The sequence below is a fragment of the Cimex lectularius genome, unplaced genomic scaffold, assembly GCF_000648675.2.
Source record: "Cimex lectularius strain Harlan isolate CLEC.00 unplaced genomic scaffold, Clec_2.1 scaffold172, whole genome shotgun sequence".
Taxonomy (NCBI): Eukaryota; Metazoa; Arthropoda; class Insecta; order Hemiptera; family Cimicidae; genus Cimex; species Cimex lectularius.
Genome location: NW_019392796.1, coordinates 146,204 through 160,408, shown reverse-complemented (window position 1 = coordinate 160,408; position 14,205 = coordinate 146,204). Strand labels below are relative to the sequence as shown.

The 14,205-nt window shown below is 31.4% G+C and overlaps 1 protein-coding gene across 1 annotated transcript; it reads left to right on the top strand.

Moving 5' to 3' along the window:
* The first annotated feature begins 970 nt into the window (after positions 1–970).
* Positions 971–13,721, top strand: LOC106665091 (guanine nucleotide-binding protein subunit beta-like protein). Its single transcript, XM_014391293.2, has 7 exons — positions 971–1,217; positions 7,477–7,685; positions 7,862–7,972; positions 8,031–8,126; positions 8,196–8,306; positions 8,390–8,530; positions 13,476–13,721. Exons 1-7 carry the CDS (start codon positions 1,109–1,111, stop codon positions 13,647–13,649), a joined length of 951 nt encoding a protein of 316 aa, XP_014246779.1. The 5' UTR covers positions 971–1,108; the 3' UTR covers positions 13,650–13,721.
* Positions 13,722–14,205: the final 484 nt, after the last annotated feature.

Sequence of the window (14,205 nt, the reverse complement as noted above, 5' to 3'; positions counted from 1 at the left end):
CGTTTCATATGTCGAACTCGCGTAATTACTTAATTTCGAATAAAATTAAAACAAAAAAGTTTGAAAGGACAGAATTAACGAAAAAGAAATATATTTTTTTTGTTTAATTCTCTCCAAATGAGAAACCTTTTTGTGAGTGAGATGTCTTATACGCTACATGGCGCGCTGATATCGACCTTACAAAGGTGATTCATTCTACACAAATTATTATATCATTCCTTCTAATTATACAAAAGCAATATATTCCCTTTAACACATCAGTCGGAAACAAAATACAATTATTTTGTTAAATAGTGACATTTTCTCCAGTGGTCGCGTAGTGACGAATTTGAAAGTTGGACGATCATTTTGGTCCATGTTTTTTCACTGGGCTAGTCTGCCTTACGCGTTCGTCATTTCGTAATCTATAGTGGTTGGTCTGTGTGTTATTTTATCAATCATGCCCTTGTGTAAGTAAAGACACAACACTGAATAAGGCAAAATAAAAAATTCCATAAGAAATACTCAAAACGGGACTAAATAAATAAATACTTAGATTGACAGCATCACTGGTAACTTTTACTCTTCTGCCTTCAACCTGAATAAATCTGGTGACCAGGATTTCTCTGCTTCACCCTACGCCTATTTATTTACATTACAGAGATCAAATCTTGTAAATTTTAACTTAATATGAATGTAAAAAGGTTATGTTTTAATTGACAAATATTAAAAAATAAATTTAATCCTCATTGATACTTGAGCCTGGATTAATCCTGAAGTTGGTGGTTGAGATATGTGATCAATGATAGCAGCACTTGTATGTCAAAAATTTATAAAATATTATCTTGACGAACGCAAACTGATGAATTCCAGGGAAATCATCAATAGTAATTTATTGTGTTTTTAATCTTGAATTTTATTCAATTTGTGACGGATTTTTGGTTGCTAGGATGGAGTCGGTTGTCCCGTAGGCAGACGCCGGATCGAAACGGCGTTTGCCGGCCATATTGACTTCCTTTCTCCAACACTGGACGTGTCCGACGTGCGTTCCACGATTCCGTTGTTATCGTCCTAATCCTATTCTGTTTTCCAATTTCTGTACGGATTCGAAAAGGAATAAAGCCCAAATATGACGGAGACACTCCAACTTCGGGGGACCCTAAGCGGACACAACGGATGGGTCACCCAGATCGCCACCAACCCCAAGTATCCTGACATGATCTTGTCATGCTCCAGAGGTAGGCCGTTTTTAAAGTTCGCCTATTATTTGTTAAAAAATTTAAGGATTTTTTAAATATCACGACATTTTCACTTCCTCTACTCGAACTTATGCTTTAATCCAATGAAACATTTTTTACATCATGATACTACTCTTTTATATTGATTTAAAACGATTTTTATCCCCTGTATTACAGTGTCCCCCGTAATATTCGTCGCTGATTCTTATTATAAATTGAATATATGAAAGAAAATTTAATTATATCCTGTGTAACCTTTGCATATGGTTGCTGTTACAAATTGTGTCACGTGGGGGTTTAAGTGATTTTTATTTTGATCACTACAGTTTTTTTTTAGAATAAGTGTAGTTAGTTAAGTATAGTTATATAAATATGAAGTTTAGAATAAAATATACTTTCTTATAAGTATACAGCATTCACTCTGATTTATGCTGTATAATTTGTACAAGACTTACGTACCATCATTTTTCCCATCAGAATTAGAAAAACTTACTAAATATCGTTATAAAAGGTGTCGAATAAATACGCTCGGTTTGTATACAGTAATTTATTTTATTTTGTAAGTATAGTGTAAAGTATATTTAAAAATACATTAGGGTTATGATTAATGTAGAAAGTCGTATCTATTTTTGATGCACATTGGCCAGATAGGTTAATTGTAGCAAACTTCATTTCTCTGAAATAGTTAAATGTTGGGTCCCCATACATGATCAGTTTAACTGTCAGTTTTTCATATTGTGATATCCAAACACTCATGTGAAGTAACTGCAGTATTTGGCCTGAGTTGTTCACGTAATGGCCCCATACACACTGTCAGTTTTTCATGTGATGTCTGAACACTTACGTGACGTAACTGCAGTGTTTGGCCCGAGTTTTTCATGAAATGGCCCCTGCTTAAATTTCAGTTTTTCACGTTGTGCTATCTGAACACTTTCATCAGTAACTGACTGAATAACTGAATTGACCTGAGTTTTTGGACCTTGGTGCTCTGTTGTTAACTTTTATCGGGCGATCGTTCATTCCTCTCAGTCAAAAGGTGCAGATGTAATCGTTCTTTGTTGAATGGAACCCGTTCTCATGAGGATCCTTTGCTCATTTTCTGAAGCATTGGGTTGTAAAATAGTTTGTAGTATATTTAATGAAAATTTCAGGGGCTTATAAACTTATTTAATCAACAGTGGATGAGCCTTTTTATTCACCTGTTGCCATCTTCCAAAATTGAGTAATTCTATCCTCCCAAAACTTAATAGATTTTTGAACAAGAACTGTTTTCTGAGTGATTGAAGTTTAGTTGAAATAAAATTTTTTCCCATTAATAGTTTCGCCAAACATGGAATAACTAAAAATGGCATCACGCAGTGTCTGGTGAATATTGCTGTCTGTTGGGTAGTACATTCCAGCCAAGCTCCAACAATTTATGCTCACTAGGGGCAGCTCATGGTGAAAATCCTTCCCCTTGCAATTAGCCAATTCCTGTCATTTTTGGTCAATTGCTGACTTTGTACAGTATACCCTAGCATTAACAGTTTGATTGGGCAGAATGTCATTTAATCATCTTCCAATCCCACCAAAACACAACATTACCTCCTTGGTATATAATTCAACTTGACCGAGTCACTTGTTTACCTATGGATTTTTCTCTGAACATTGTAAACCTTTCATCCTCAGATATCAATCTTATTAAATTGGGTTATTTGCATTGCGTTTTAGAAGGGAATTATAGATGGAGATGCATTCCAATAAATTCTTCTGAGTCAACATGTGAGGAGTCCCTCCCTATATTGCTCCGACAAACATACCCAGCTGCTCTCAAATGTGATAAATATTTTAAGTGTCTGCGATGTCTTGTTTTGTTGAGTGTTATTTGAGGCATTGATTATTTGGAGATCGTGAGATGCGTTCTGGTATCTCTCATGATCTCTAAATAATCATTAATTAACGGTCAAACACCACACATTTGTGACAATTTTGAATTCGGTTATCATCAATGATAGAAAGATGGCTAATTTCAAACTTTTGTCAAATCAATGAAACAAGATATCATAATCCAAATCTTCCATTCCAAATTAAAATTTCTGCTTCTGGACTGAGCAACTTGTGGAAGGTGCTTTCTCCCAAAGCATCATCAGTATACACATCACATTTTCCTAGCAGTCTAAACTGGCGTTTTCCTTTTGTACTAATAAAATATCATTAAATGATAAAAATGCATCAATTTTCTCTTCATTTTAAATGTAATTGAACTGACAAATAAAAAAATATCTTTTTCTGAGTGTGTAAACATTGCTTGAAAAAATAAGAGGGATAAATTGGAATTTATGAAAAACCTATTTTACAACTAAATATTGGTGTATAGCATTGCTTCTTCCCTGACGGAATACTGATGTAAACAACCAGATCCTAAGATTTTGATGCTTCAATGCACAATCTGGATTGCTTCATGCTTCCAAATCTTGGGTGGGTCCAAAACTCAGTTGCCATCTCGCTTCCCCATAAAGACCATGATGAACTAGCTGAGTGATATGGTTAGTCTCCTTTAAAGAGTCTAAAAAAAGGTAAAGTAATTGTGATACAGGAGGACTTAAATTCCTGTAATAACTTCCTGTTAGATGCCACAGAAGAACACTTAAAAGTATGTTGTAGGGGTGAGAGTTGGTAAACACATGTTAAACTGATCAGCATTCTGTCCCTCTACTGCATCTGTCAACTTAGTCCAGCATGAGAGGGAGACATAATAGTGATTACATGTCAGTATGTTTAATTTACACTTACATAAACTTATGTCACAATGACTCCAAAGTCAAAGTCTCAAATGCCACTCGGATCTTTGCAGCAACCACCATTAGTACCTAAGGAATAATTCACCAACCAAAACTAGAATATAGTTTGTGTAGCCTGTGTTCACACGACCTTTGTTCTCAGTCGATCTGTGTTATAAACACTTGTATTTATTTATTTATTTATTTTATTTTTTTTTACTGGAGCCTATCGGCCACCTCAAGGGCGATGGCAAACTAGGAGTTGAGAAATATAGTCACAATATTTTTCTTTTCAAAAAGTAGATTGGGGATGAGGCCAGGATCTCCAATCTACCTTTTATAAGAAAAATATTTAAACTGAGAAGGCTATCAATCACCAAAGAAAATATAGTCACAGTGATGAAAATTCTTTCCCCGGCAGACCACGTTCCACTTTTATGAACTGGTGATAAAAGTTTGTTCTGAGTGACATAATATTGGAATAAAAAATATAATTACATATTCAAAATAGGGTTGCCAATCAAACCTAAAAATATTAAGATAAGATATTTAAATTGCTTAATTCTGTGCGTGTTTGTTCTGTTTTTAAATTTCTTCTGAATTTGATTGTAGTCGGCTCAATAAATAGGCAATTTCCTTAAGGACAAGGTCACAATGATGAAAATTCTTTCCCCGGCAGACCATGTTCCACTGGTGATAAAAGTTTGTTCTGAGTGACATAATATTAAATTAAAATAGTTCAAAATAGGGCTGCCCAATCAAACCTAAAAATATTAAGATAAGATATTTATATTGAATTGTTTTTTCTATATTTAATTTTTTAAGCCTGTTTTTAAGTATTTTTCTTATATCGTTTTATTTCTCACATACTGGTTTCTTGTTCTAATCACTTGTAATCATTTGTTAGACTGGTTAAAACAGCTCTGATAATGTAATGTAGTGTTAAATTATGTATCTTGGGTTCTTTGGAGAGATATGAGAAGAGTAGTTTCGTCGTTTCTGATCATTTTGATCTGCAAAGCGCATTACAAAATCTTGCCAGTAGTGGGTCTGATGATGGCAAGAAGCTGAAACAGACTGACTGACCAAGGATCAACATCAAGAATAAGCAGGCCAAACTACAATATATCTAATTTGTTTAGCATATATTTTATTAAATTATTATTTATTTATTTGTAATGTGAAACATTTAATTCTGAGCGTGTTTGTTCTGTTTTTAACTTTCTTCTGGATTTGATCGTGGTCAGCTCAATAAATAAGCTATTTCCTTAAGGACAAGGTCACAATGATGAAAATTCTTTCCCCGGCAGACCATGTTCCACTTCTACGAACTGGTGATAAAAGTTTGTTCTGAGTGACTGATTTATAGAAAGAAAGGGAAAAAATATTTAGACCTAAATAAAAATTTGTATCAAGGAAGGTAAGGGTTATTATTTAGATCGTACCTAATGTTTCAAGTTAAATTGTTAATTGTTCTTTTATATGTTTGCTTCAGTTGTATTTATTATTTTATATAAATAGTTAGGCCCCCTAAAAGCTGGTGATAGGCTATTCAGATTTAATTTCAGTTATACAGAAGTACTTCATGTACACGGTGTATTATTAGTAATGAGCAAACTATGCTTTTTCAGAACTGACAAAATTTCCAAGTACACATAACTTACTCTGTTCTTTAACAAATCAGACTTTTTTATTAGTTGCTTCTGCATCATTGTAGTTATTTGCTAATCTGAAATCATAATAGTTTTGATTGCTCCATAGTAGAACTTTTTTCATTGACTACGCGTGAGACATTTCAGGTTGCATTAACTATATGAGAAAAGCACTTGATTTATAAATAATTGTTTCCTATTAAATTGGAGAATGAGCAATCTTGATGAATCTGGTCACAGTGATGAAAATTCTTTCCCCGGCAGACCAAGTTCCATTTTTAAAGACTGGTGATTAAAGTTTGTTCTGAGTGACCAGTATTTTTGGAAGGGAAAAGTTTATTGTAGCCTCCTGTTTATTAAGATTTAAATCAAGTATTTGCTGAGCATTTTTAACTTCTAGGTATATTAAAATGTTGCTAGTTTCCAATCACTTTAGCTCATTTCTTGTCTGTGTACAAATTAGTTTCAAATAGGTGTATTTATAAAAAAAAAATCAATTGCAGTATTATTAGAATTTAATAGGGTAGGTGGGGGTAAGTTCTCACAGTTTCGTGATTTTAATTCTTGGCAGAGATACGATTTCTTCAGAAGACAAACCAAAACTGGAGATGAATTTTGAGAAGTGCCTGAAACAGGTTCATAGGTCATAAAGAGTAATCCTGATGGAGTGGAAGGGAGGGGGTCAGAAGAGCTTCATCTCTTGAGAGTATGATATTCATGCTGATCACCCCTGTCAATTGTGTTGACATTAATTCATTTCTGTCACCTGTGCTTTCAGCTACAGGAAGTCCATTACCAGTTCCTTCAAAAACTGGTAATCAACTCGTTCATCTAGTTCTATTTCCTTATCTGTTTCTACTAGGTCTGGATGTTGATCAGTCACTTCACATGGCAAAAATTAATGTCTATAAATACGTTTCTACTGACAGGGACAATACCAGTGGCCCGAAAACCTAAGATAGGATTTTTCAATGCCATGCAAAGCCAATAAGGGAAATACCTACTTAGGTAGGGAATATTTTTATTTGGTCTAAATTATTATTTGTTAAAATAGCGATACAAAAATAGTAAAATGATTTTCTAAATTATTCATACAGAAGATACAGAATGTAATTTCTTAGCAGTTAGATTTTTGAAAACATTTTATGTAAGCTAAAATATTAGAAACTTACTTAATTCTAGTAGTTAGTTCTACTTACAGTTAGTTCAATAATAGAATTTTTAATTACCTGTTGGTGATCATTTATATATAAGTAACTTTTTTGAGTAGGTCAGTCACAGTGATGAAAATCTTTCCCCGGCAGACCATGTTCCAATCATTTAAGCTGGTGACACAATTTTATTCTGAGTGACTGATATTTTATATAAACAATATTTATCCAGTATTAATACTATAAATAAATTATAAATAATTTTGTGTACCATAGTTACAAAATTAGTATTATCCTCCCTGTGAAAGTGGACATGTTAAATAATTTAAAAAAAATTGTCTTGTAATAAGCTTAAATAGTAAAATACTACCCAAACTCGTTATGATGATCAATTTTTTAAGCAAAATTCGTTAATGAGCTTAGTTGTGGATATGGGTCTGAATTGAGTTTGCAAAGTATTTTTTACAAAAATTATCTCTGTTTTGACATATATAATATGATATTAGCATTAATATAACTATTCCATATTAAATTGAATAGTAAATATTGTTTATATAAAAATAACAATTGAAATTTTAATGAAAGTATGAGTTAAAACGAAAAGTCAAGAAATAACAGTAATTTTTAATCAAGTAAATACAAATTCCCCTTAAGTGACTGTGAGTACTAAGAGTACATGCTCCGTTTGTTTTTTTAGATAAGACTTTAATTGTGTGGAAACTGAACCGTGATGATACCAACTATGGTGTGCCCCAGAAACGTCTCCACGGACATTCTCACTTTGTGAGTGATGTAGTTCTGTCATCTGACGGCAACTACGCCCTCTCTGGTTCCTGGGACAAGACTCTTCGACTCTGGGATCTTGCCGCTGGCAAGTCTACGAGGAAATTTGAAGACCACACCAAGGTGGGATTGCTTTTATTTATTTTTCCCCTCTCAGATTTATTGTGATGAAAATATTTTCTTTCCCCGGCAGAAAGTTCCATATTATTGTGGTGAACAAGATATTTCTGATAAAATGTAGATTTTAAGAAAAATGTTGTAAGCCGTTTTCAATTCTAATGAAAATATTCTATTTTTAGGATGTCCTCAGTGTTGCATTTTCTGTAGACAACCGTCAGATTGTATCTGGATCCAGGGATAGGACAATTAAGCTCTGGAACACTCTTGCTGAGTGTAAATACACCATTCAGGTTCAGAAATTTTGCCCCTTTCAAAAGATTGTTTTCCTTACATAAAATTTGCTTGTAGGATGATGTTCACACCGATTGGGTTTCTTGTGTTCGGTTTTCCCCGAACCACTCAAACCCTATTATTGTTTCATGTGGTTGGGATAAAGTTGTTAAGGTAAAAAATAAAATAAAATAAATTTCAACCCAACGTTCAGAATTTTTTAAAACATTTATTTCCTAAAAGGTTTGGAATTTAACAAACTGCAAGTTGAAAATCAACCACGCCGGGCACACTGGTTATCTTAATACTGTCACCGTGTCTCCTGATGGTTCTCTTTGTGCTTCTGGTGGTAAAGTATGTATTCTTTGATGATATCTTACTTTCGAAAAATATTTAGGCAAGAAATTTAAAATATCAATACTTGATTTTGTAATTAGGACTGCAAAGCCATGTTATGGGATCTTAACGATGGCAAGCATTTACACACTTTAGATCACAATGACATCATTACAGCCCTATGCTTCAGTCCCAACCGGTACTGGCTGTGCGCTGCATTTGGACCGTCTATCAAAATTTGGGTAAGTTGTGATTTTTGTACTTAGCAACTTATTATTCAAACTGAAAAGAGAACATAAGATATTTAAAATATTTGAAGATTGTTATTTTCTTGTTCGTAGAGTGTTTAATCTGATATGAACCCTGGTTAGACCTGATTATTCAATTATTTATCTACTGATTATTTGGAGATAGTGAGATGGGGTCTGGTGTGATGTAGGTTTAGAAAAACTTTCTTTTTTTTTTAATCTTGCCAACATTTTGATCTTTATTAAGATCATCATCAGGGCCTTTCAAATTTATATTTTTTACATCTTAGTCTTGCAGTCGTTTATACTGAAATTGATAACAAGAATGTAGCAGCAATAAATGAAGCGAGATTCTATGAGCTTTTGTTGTGCAGATAAGGAGCTGAAAATTGATACTTCTTCATTTTAAAGATTTAAAGAGTTATATGTTGTAAATTATTAATTTTTGATGAATGTTTTTGATTGCTATTCACTCCAGACAGTGAGCCGTTTAACAGCTTAAACTCATTATAAAAGTGAAAAACAGTTTGCGAGCAGAACAATCATTTTCAATTAACATCCTCACTCTTTTTTTAACTATTTCTAAGATAGCTTGTGGCTCTCTAGAGTTTAATGCTCCTTTGCCTTACTGATTATTACATCGCTATAATAAATATTTTATATACATATATTATGCCTATTTTCATTATTAGTCTGCTGTCATTGTCTAAATTGAAATTTAGATACTTTACATGATGTCTTGCAGTCTATTATTCTTAAGTTGATAACTAGAATGTAACAATAAATGATGATCAATCACATAGCAAAGTGAGATTCTATGAGCTTTTGCTGCGGATATGGGTCTGATAATTGTTACATTCAATATTTACAAAATTTAAAAAGTTTTAAAGTCTCAACTCAGTAATCCGAAGTGAATGTATTAATTTGATAAATCTGCTCCTGCATATTAAAATTGATTTCGTTAAAAATGATCTAAAATATAATTTAGTTCTACTCACACAGTTCTTCACAATTACTTGGATATCAAGCATTTAAATGCTCATCATCAAAAATAAATAGAAATCTACAATTTACACTGGAAAATGTCCTTGTAGTTATCTTGATGCCTAGATTCACTCCTGACAGGGAGCATTTAGAAGCTTGAACTTCTTGGTATAACTGTGAAAAACAATTTGCAAATAGAACTATAGTTTTCGATTAATATCTTCACTAGTTTACTTTAATTACTAATTTCCATGATTGATTTGACTGATTTTAATTCTGAGTCTGATAATGAGCATTTAATGGCTCATCTGTAGAATTGCAAAAAAACATTAAATTCAATCATTAATATCCTCACTCCATTTTAACTATTTCTATGATTATTTGTCATTCTATAGTTTAGGGCTTCCTTGACAAATATATTTATTTCTGGCATCACTATATACAAGTATCTTTACAAATAGCCTATTTTCATTGTTACAGTATACTCGTATGTCTATTTAAATTTGAAATTTAGATATTTTACATCAAGCCCTTGCAGTCATTTGTACTGAAATTGATAACTAGAATGTAGCAATAAATGATGAAACACATAGCAAAGCGAGATTCTATGAGCTTTTGCTGCGGATATGGGTCTGACAATTGTTACATTCATCATTTTAGAAAGTTTTCAAAATGTTTCAAATCATTACCTTTGATGAATTATGTTTTAAATGGATAAATCTGCACCATAATATTAAAATTAATTTGTTAAAAATGATTTAAACCATAATTTATTAATATGGCAACACAAGAATAATATTTTATATAAACTATTTACAAATTGTCACAAATATTGAAATTGATAACTAAAATGTAGCAGCAATAAATGATGATCACATAGCAAAGAGAGATTCCAAGAGCTTTTGCTGCGGATATTGGGCTGAAAATTGTTCCCTTCTTCATTTTAAAGATTTAAGGAGTTTTATGTTGTAAATTATTAATCTTTGATGAATAATGTTTTCTATTCACTCCTGACAGTGAGCAGTTTAACAGCTCAAACTCAGTATAAAAGTGAAAGACAGTTTGCCAGTAGAACTATCATTTTCAGTTAATATCCTCACTCTTTGTTAACTATTTCTATGATTGCTTGTGGCTCTCTAGACTTTAAATCTCCCTTGACTTATTAGATTATTACATCACTATAATAAATATTTTATATACATATATTACGCCTATTTTCATTTTTACAGTCTGCTGTCATTGTCTATTTAAATGGAAATTTAGATATTTTACATGAAGTCTTGCAGTCTATTATTCTGAAGTTGATAACTAGAATGTAGCAATAAATGATGATCAATCAAATGCAAAGCGAGATTCTATGAGCTTTTGCTGCGGATATGGGTCTGACAATGTTACATTCAATATTTACAAAATTTAAAAAGTTTTAAAGTCTTCACTCAGTAATCCGAAGTGAATGTTTTGATAAATTTGCACCTGCATATTAAAATTGATTTGGTTAAAAATGATGAAAAAGATAATTTTGTTCTATTCACAAACTGTTCTTCACAATTACTTGGATTTCATGCCTTTAAATGCTCATCATCAAAAATAAATATCAATTTACTTTGGAAAATGTTTTTGTGGTTGCCTAGATGTCTAGATTCACTCGTGACAGGGAGCATTTAAAAGCTTGAACTTGGTATAACTGCGAAAAACAATTTGCAAGTAGAACTATAGTTTTCAATTAATATCCTCACTAGTTAATCTGAACTATTTATTTCTATGATTGGTTATTTGATGGAATTTAATTCAGTCTGATGATGAGCATTTAATAGCTCAAAATCTGGGGAATTCAAAAAATAGTTTTAATTAAATTCAATAATTAATATCCTCACTCCATTTTAACTATTTCTATGATTGTTTGTCGCTCTATAGTTTAGCGCTTCCTCGACAAATATATTTATGACACCATTAGAATAATTATTTTATATACAAGTGTGTTTACAAATAGCCTATTTTCGTTGCTACAGTATGCTCATTGTTTACTTAAATTTCAATTTAAATATTTTACATCAAATCTTGCAGTCATTTCTACTGAAATTGATAATAAGAATGTTTCAATAAATGATGATCACATTGCAAAGCGAGATTCTATGAGCTTTTGCTGCGGATATGGGTCTGACAATTGTTACATTCAATATTTTAGAAAGTTTTCAAATCATTCACCTTTGACGAATTATGTTTTAAATGATAAAACTGCATTTGCACATTAAAATTGATGTGTTTAAAAATTATTTAAACCATAATTTATTAATATGTGAACATTATTTTTGGTCACAGTTTAGAGTTAGAACTTGTTTGACAGATATTTATTTATTATGGCAACACTAGAATAATCATTTATAAATCTATTTACAAATTGTCTATTTTCAGTTTGTCTGTATGAAATTTATGTTTTTTACATCGTCTTACAGTCATTTATATTGAAATTGATAACTAGAATGTAGCAGCAATAAATGATGATCACACAGCAAAGTGAAATTCTATGAGCTTTTGCTGCGGATATGGGTCTGACAATTGTTACATTCAATTTTTAAAATATTTAAAAACTGTTTCAAATCATTAAAGATAAATGTTTTCAATTAATAAATCTGCACCTGCCCATTGATATTAATCTGTTAAAAATTTATTTGAAGATAATTTATTAATTTGTGAACACTTTTTTTGGTTGCAGTTTAGAGTTTTAAATTCATTTGAGAAATATTATTTATTATGGCAACTGTAGAATAATTATTTTATATAAATCTATTTACAAATCGTCTATTTTCATTTTTTCAATTTGTCTATTTAAATTTGAAATTTAGATATTTTACATCAAGCCCTTGCACTCATTTGTACTGAAATTGATAACTAGAATGTAGCAATAAATGATGAACACATTGCAAAGTGAAATTCTATGTGCTTTTGCTGCGGATATGGGTCTGACAATTGTTACATTCATCATTTTAGAAAGTTTTCAAAATTTTCAATTCATTAACCTTTGATGAATTATGTTTTAAATGATAAAACTGCATTTGCACATTAAAATTGATGTGTTTAAAAATTATTTAAACCACAATTTATTAATATATGAACATTATTGTTTGTCGCAGTTTAGAGTTAGAACTTGTTTGACAAATATTTATTTATTATGGCAATACTAGAATAATTATTTATAAATGTATTTACAAATTGTATTTTCATTTTGTCAGTTTGTCTATATGAAATTTATATTTTTTATATCGTCTTAAAGGCATTTATATTGAAATTGATAACTAGAATGTAGCAGCAATAAATGATGATCACATAGCAAAGCGAGATTCTATGAGCTTTTGCTGCGGATATGGGTCTGACAATTGTTACATTCAATTTTTAAAATATTTAAAAACTTTGTTTCAAATCGTTAAAGATAAATGTTTTCAATTAATAAATCTGCACCTGCCCCATTGATATTAATCTGTTAAAAATTTATTTGAAGATAATTTATTAATTGGTGAACATTATTTTTGGTTGCAGTTTAGAGTTTTGAACTCATTTGACAAATATTATTTATTATGGCAACAGTAGAATAATTATTTTATATAACTCTATTTACAAATCGTCTATTTTCATTTTTTCAGTTTGCCTATTTAAATTTGAAATTTAGATATTTTACATCAAGCCCTTGCACTCATTGTACTGAAATTGATAACTAGAATGTAGCAATAAATGATGAACACATTGCAAAGTGAAATTCTATGAGCTTTTGCTGCGGATATGGGTCTGACAATTGTTCCATTTAGTATTTTTTTAAAATTTCAAAATGTTTCCTTTCATTAACATTGAATGAATTTTGTTTTAAATGGATAAATCTGTACCTGTGCATTAAAATTTATTTAATTATAAACAATATTAATTTTTCCGTCAGACGCTTACGGTTTTTATTTTTCAATTCCAGGATCTTGAGAGCAAAGACATGGTCGAAGAACTTAAGCCTGAAGTTGTATCACAAGCTTCAAAGACGGACCCACAGTGCCTCTCACTTGCTTGGTCAACAGATGGGCAGACCCTCTTCGCCGGCTATTCTGACAACTTGATCAGAGTTTGGCAGGTGTCCATGCCAATTCGCTAGGGACCCTGTATAATTTTTATGTAATTCTTATATAAAATAAAAAATTTAAAAACCGAAAGTGATAATATCGAATATTTTTTTTTTAATTTTTAAACCCTTCAAGAAATTGGAGGATTGAGGTTTTTTTTTAAATAAATCAAAAACATAAATAATTCTTGTTTTTCTAATCAAAACATATTTATCCCACTTGGATGTTGGGTACAAGACGTCCTACCCCTTACTATATTTAATTCCAATAATATCCATATGGAATTCCTTGTGCAATGCCAAGATTTGGAGAGCAGAACCACTAACTTGCCACTTAAATAGCAAATGATATTACCTAAGTAGTAATTAATATTTTTTACTAGCTAGTTTGGTCATTTCTGATCATTTTCTAGGGCAAAGGTGAGATTTAAATGGCAAAACTAATATTTGTTCCGACACCCTGATGACTGTCACTGAGGTTCTTTAGCAGTCCAATAGTAGTGGAACCAGCAGTAATAACAAAATAGCAAGTGATGTAGTAATTAAGCATAATGTTTAACAGCCATTAAACACAGCTTGTTTAGTTATT